Source organism: Daucus carota, chromosome 2 (genome assembly GCF_001625215.2).
Source record: "Daucus carota subsp. sativus chromosome 2, DH1 v3.0, whole genome shotgun sequence".
Classification (NCBI taxonomy): domain Eukaryota; kingdom Viridiplantae; phylum Streptophyta; class Magnoliopsida; order Apiales; family Apiaceae; genus Daucus; species Daucus carota.
In genome coordinates, this window is record NC_030382.2 from 39910828 (window position 1) to 39916997 (window position 6170).

Genomic DNA, 6170 nt, shown 5'->3' on the forward strand with positions numbered 1-6170 from the left:
TAATTATCTTTTTGAAGAATTTTAATGTCTTATGTTCGAGTTTAGCCTCTTTGCACAAATACTCGCATGACATATTCTTTCTTATTTTTAATAGGGCATGATTTATTTGAACTCTAAAATGTTTTTTATTCCTCACATCATAAAATTTACATTATATAAAGAGTGCAATTCAATCATGGGCGGACCTACAGCCTTGGTACTGGGTGCCAAGGACCCACTTGGCTGCTCCAAAGTGTATTATATATAGTAAAGATTTTAACGAAAACCATTGGATTATTCACATGAACCCACTACTAGCCTATTAGGTAAAGCCTGATAAACTAAAATAGAGTCCATATAAAACAATCTTACAGCAGGCACAAGGTTCATAACACAGAAATAAAAGTGAAAAAGAAAACGTTAACTGCCAACAAGGTTCATAACACAGAAATAAAAGTGAAAAAGAAAACGTTAACTGCCTTCCTGCCTCTCAGTGTTCTAAATCTCCTTCTTTCCTTCGTTAACATTTATATAAGGCACCCACTCGCTAAAATTTCTGGGTCCGCCACTGAATTCAATCACTCCCAAGTAGCAGTTTTCAAGGCATTAGATTTTTTAGAAAACGCTTTGATCGATCCTTGATTACTATGCATATTTGATTCCTTGCAGTAAAGAAAATATTAATTTTAGAGGTTTAGGAATGTTTATAGAAAGGTGTATGACTAAAGTCCCACGGTGTCTCCAAGAGAATAACTATATATAATTTTCTAAATTATGATTTTCTTGATTGCGTTGTATATATTCCCTCCATGTTCATACAATACTTCTGACGAGCATGTTTCTATCAACCATATTTGTGTACGACGAAAGTAATACGAGTTTCATATCAGGCGGACCTTGCATCGGCACTGATGGTAGTTTAATATTGTTCATTAAAATAAAAACTGAAGAATAAAAGAAGTTCATATAAAATTAAGAATATTAATTAACGATTATCATTATCCCGACAACATCACAGTTGTACAAATCTTTTTCTTTCTCACGACTGAGCACAAACAATAGCACGTTCCAAAAAGAACCATGATTAAACTAATGCATCTTTCACATAGTGGTAACGTAATATTACAAACTGGAATGCAAACTTAGCAGCACATGGATTCAAACATAATACTATATATTCACTGCATCATAATTACAAATAAACTAGACATGATATATTACTCCTACAATCGTAAATACTTCACTTATTACCAACATTTAACTATATATCTCAATTTCAAAACATGAGAAGAATTTTTTTTGCCACAAAACATGAGAAGAATTATTTCATTAGAATTAGGAAAATTTGTATGTGGGATCCGTGTACACGGTCTTGACTTGCGTTCCACCAAGGTGAGGAAGACTAGTTGTGGAGATTGATCTGGTTGGCATCAAAAATTTTATCGAGAACTTCCTTTTAACTCTTCAAATGATAATGTTTGGAAGATTTGTACGCTTTTGGATGATGTCACTTATTGTTTTTTACTTAAACACAAATGTGTGGCATGCTTGTAAAGAGAGGAGATTCTGCAAGTGCGTATCGTTGGTCTAAACCAGTCTAAGAGCATCTCCAAGGGTGTTATGTATATTTGGTAGCTTTAATATGATATATAGATAATCACCTAAAACTATAGCTAAGAGATTCTACATTCACTCCAATGGTGTTATGTATAATTATATTATCTAAAATTATATTAGAGGTTTTACAAATGTAGCTACCCCAATTTTAGTTATCTATATTTTTTTGCTAAGTGGTAATGGTTGGAGTGTAGAACTTTTACCTATTGTCTAAAATGTGCCACACAGATGACATGTAGGTGCCACATAAACACTTTTACCTAAGAGGTCTAATGCCTTGGAGTTGCTCTAATAAAGTTATGAAACATTAATTCGAATGAGTTAATGAAAATTGATTTGTATGAAATGATAGATTACAAAACAAACACATATGATACAAAAGTCAATTTCATAATCCATCCAAGTAAATTTTTAAAAAACAATAATTACTAACATCATATGAAATATAAATACACACATATATTAAGTTGTGTTATCGATAAAAATATAATTAGGTAAATTATTATTATTTTTAATTATTATTATATTTTTGTGTATTTAGGTGCTTGATTTGTACTAAAAAATATATATATCAAAAGTTTCAAGATGATAGTATTTTTAAAAATACTTTTAAAATATAGTATTTTGAGCAATTTCCCATGAATAAAAGTATTAAGAAAATTTATTGAAATAGTTAAACTGTAATTAAAAACGCACCATTTTACATTCATGTCCCTGCTTTTTACATACTCCCTCTGTTTTTTTTTTTATATGACGCTTTGACTTTTGGCACACACTTTTAAGTGCTTTGACCGGGTAGTTAAAAATATTATTTTTTGAATTTTTTTTCTGAATAAAAATTTTGATTATATATTATTATTCAGAAAAAGAAATTTTAAAAAAAATAATATTTTTAACTACCCGGTCAAAGCACTTAAAAATGTGTGCCAAAAGTCAAAGCGTCATATAAAAAAAACAGAGGGAGTACCTTTTGTAGCCTTTGATTATATATATAGTATAGAAAATAAATAAGAGTAACTAAGGAATGAGGTGGTTGACATTGCATTGGATACAGAGAATAAATAATAATCATTTTCTTTATTTTGAAATATAAGTCGTTTGACTTTTATACACATTTTTAAGTCTTTTGATTGCATAGCTAAAATCATTATTTTTCTACTTTTTTGAATTTATAATATTAACTATTTATTTTTATCAAAAATAAAATTTTTTTAAAATTTATAATATTAATTATACGATCAATTAATTTAAAATACGTGTCAAAAAGTCAAACGACTAATATTACAAAATATAATCTGAGGGAAAAAAACCATCTAAACGTAGGTACAATAGTCAATAGTAGTAGATACAAATTGAGGGTGTAGAAGAAAAAATATTCCCACAACCGCCTTGAATTCTCGTCATTGTCCACGTCAGTGAAAAACGAGTCCAAAACCCAGCACATTTCGGTTATCGTCCCTCTTGGAAACTACTTGCAGTCAACTTGACTCTTACGCATTCTCATACGCGCCATCAATAATTCATTATTCAATACCTATATAATCACAAGTCTCCTCATTCAACAAACTACACATCTCCCTTACAAATCTCCCTTTTCTCACCCCAATCCCAATTCCAATCAAATCATCTATCCAACACACAATTTTGTTCCTCTTCTTTCTAATTCACTTCTCAAAACATGTCACACAACGAAGAAACCGAATTCAAAGCCGTGCCTGAATCAAATCTAGCTCTCTGTATCAACCGCGGCGTCACCGGACCGAAATTATCGGAAAATACCGGCAGACAGGCATTGATCATCGCCTCGCCGGCGGCGCCGCAAGCTGATAAGGATGAAGTGACGAAGGAAAGTGGAAGCGAGATGATCGAGGTGGTGAAACGAGAGGTGAATCGGTGCTCAGGGTGTCGGAGGAAGGTTGGACTGGCCGGATTTAAGTGCCGGTGTGGCAAGTTATTGTGCTCGCAGCATCGGTATTCGGATAGGCATGAGTGTGGGTATGACTATAAAGCGGCTGGTAGAGAAGCGATCGCGAGGGAGAATCCGGTTGTCAAGGCGGCGAAGATTGTTAGGATATGAGGATTTGTATAAATATCTGCATAATTTGATTTCATATGAAAGGATGTAACTTATTGAATTAATACAAAAGACTTTGATTCAATATGTGTTGTTTGTAGAAAGTGTCATGTGTGGTGTGGTCTGAAATTTTTGTTATGTCAGGAAAACAAATCTGAAAGACGAACCAAGCTGCTGTGGGAACCAGGAACAAGGGGTCGTTTGGTTCAGAAAGGGGGTTTGGTTCGGAAGGGATTGGATAAAGGAATAAGGGTCGTCGTTTGGTTTACAACAGCGGTTGGGATCAAGTGATATGATTTTTTGGCAAAGGGTTTGGAATAATGAATTTGATTAGGAGGTCTATTATTAGATTGAGATTTTAAAAGATTTTTTCATTAATAAAATCTAAGGGTATTTAATTAGGATAGTTTAAAATTCATTAAAATCTTGAGATATTCAATTGGATTTTAAATTATGGAGGTATTCAATCAGGAATTTAAATTATGCTTTAAAATTCGACGGTATTCAATTGTGATTTTTTAAATCCATTAAAATCAGATAGTATTCAAATGTTGGATGGATTTTGAGGGTTTTTTCAATGTATTTGTAAGTTTTTTGAGATCCCACTAAAGCCATTGAATTTTGAAGCATTGTGCTTGAATCCTGAAGTATCTGTATCAACTCTATGATATTTTATTAAGAATTCGTACAAAATCAAAATCAAATACAACCCATTAAACATAGATCAAAAATAATATATCAAAATCCCAATTGAATATCTCCCACTAAAGTAGTATAAGTTGGATATGTGGTTTGGAAAGCAATTGGAACCAGGAATCGGATTGAAATGATATAAATTTTTGAAAAGGCATTGGAATAACGAGTAAGATTAAAGTAATATGAGGTGGAGATGTTATATCGTATGTTATCTGTTTGGTTGAGTTCTCCATCTCCGATAAATATATTCAATTCTAAAGAAAGTTAATTTGTTTGCTTTTTGAAAAAAAATTAATTTGTTAATATAAATTAATTGAAAATGATAAGAAAATTATTATCATTATTATATATGTTAGGTCCTATAAATCCACTATATAATCTGATATAGTGATCACAATCTGTAACACAGTAAAACAATATAAGAGCTTGAAAGCAATAAACTCTTATTCACAAAGCTTGAAAGATTACAAAAACTCTCTCAGTGATTTATAATGTTTCACTAAGAGCTGCTAGGGTTCTGTGAAATATACTCGATAACTCGACTCATATAGAGTAACCCTAATCTGTGTTTATATAGACACAGTTACAAAATCAATCTCTGATTTGATATCCTATAAATCAGCTATGAATTCTATCAATCAAAGATTGCTCCAGTTTTCTGTTTAGTTTCCATAGTCAGCAAATCACTCCTCCGCTTCTATCCTTCCTTGAAGTATATCCGCTTCTGAGCTTTTTCCACGTGTAAACTCTGTCGAGTCTTGACTATGTAAACTCTGATCAGACTTTATCAAACTCTGTCAGACTTTATCAAACTCTGTCAGACTTTACTAGACTCTGATCAGCTTCCATATTAAACTCTGATGATTCCTGTTCTAAAACAAACTTTAAGAACATTAGTAATCATCAATTATATCTAACAATCTCCCCCAACTTGTGCATGAATAAGTTATGTACAAGTTAACAGATAATTGATGATGTCAAAACATTTAAGTCAAATGCAACAGAGTTTAACTATATAACAGAAAACTTTTAAAACTTACAGATACTTTACTCCTTAGCTGCATAGATTCCATTTGCTGTCTTTAGATACTCTCTGAGGAGTTCTTTCTCAGCTTCTTCAAGCACTGTAATCATTTGTCTCTTGATCTCTCTCAGCTCTGGATCTGAAACTCCAGTTTGATAAATTGCAGCTCTGAGATCATAGATCTTATTCTTCTTCAAGTCCCTATCCAGCCTGATATTGTAAGCTTTATCAGACTCTTCATTAAATGCAAGAGTTCTGATTCCACCTATTGTTTCAATCTTTGCTGAATTTTTCTTCATCTCCACCAGCTGTCCTTTATGATTGAGGTATTTAGGAATGAAAGGTCCAGCATTTTTGTTTCCTGTAATCCCCATCTTTCTTCTGATTTGATCTTTTAGCAGGTTGGAGATGTGTTGTCCTGACTTGTTCTTTACTTGAAATATGTATGATACATATCTCAATTCTTCCCAGTGTTTAGCATATAGATCTGCTTCAAGTACTCTAAACACTGTTCCATCAGACATGAAGTAGATAAGAACATTATCTCCTCTATCATTCTTCACCAACTGGACTGAATCAAGTTTGTCCATTCTGTCTTGCAATACTCCAATCTTGGGAGCACAGAGAGATGAGGGGTCATCTGGTCTTGATCCTATACTCTGATCAAATTTTTCATACTTGGATCCCAGCCCTCCTTTATCTCTTCCTGCCTTTTGATGAGAAAATGGTTTAATTGAGCCTTTTTCAAAACTTATTTCAGTCATCAGAGTAGGCTTTGCA

General features: G+C 32.6%; 1 protein-coding gene across 1 annotated transcript; it reads left to right on the plus strand.

The window, feature by feature from the left end:
* Window positions 1-3158: 3158 nt before the first annotated feature.
* LOC108206319 (zinc finger A20 and AN1 domain-containing stress-associated protein 5) lies at window positions 3159-3755 on the plus strand. The gene has a single exon (XM_017376576.2). The coding sequence runs from the start codon at window positions 3275-3277 to the stop codon at window positions 3671-3673; it is 399 nt and encodes a 132-aa protein (XP_017232065.1). The 5' UTR covers window positions 3159-3274; the 3' UTR covers window positions 3674-3755.
* The last annotated feature ends 2415 nt before the right edge of the window (window positions 3756-6170 follow it).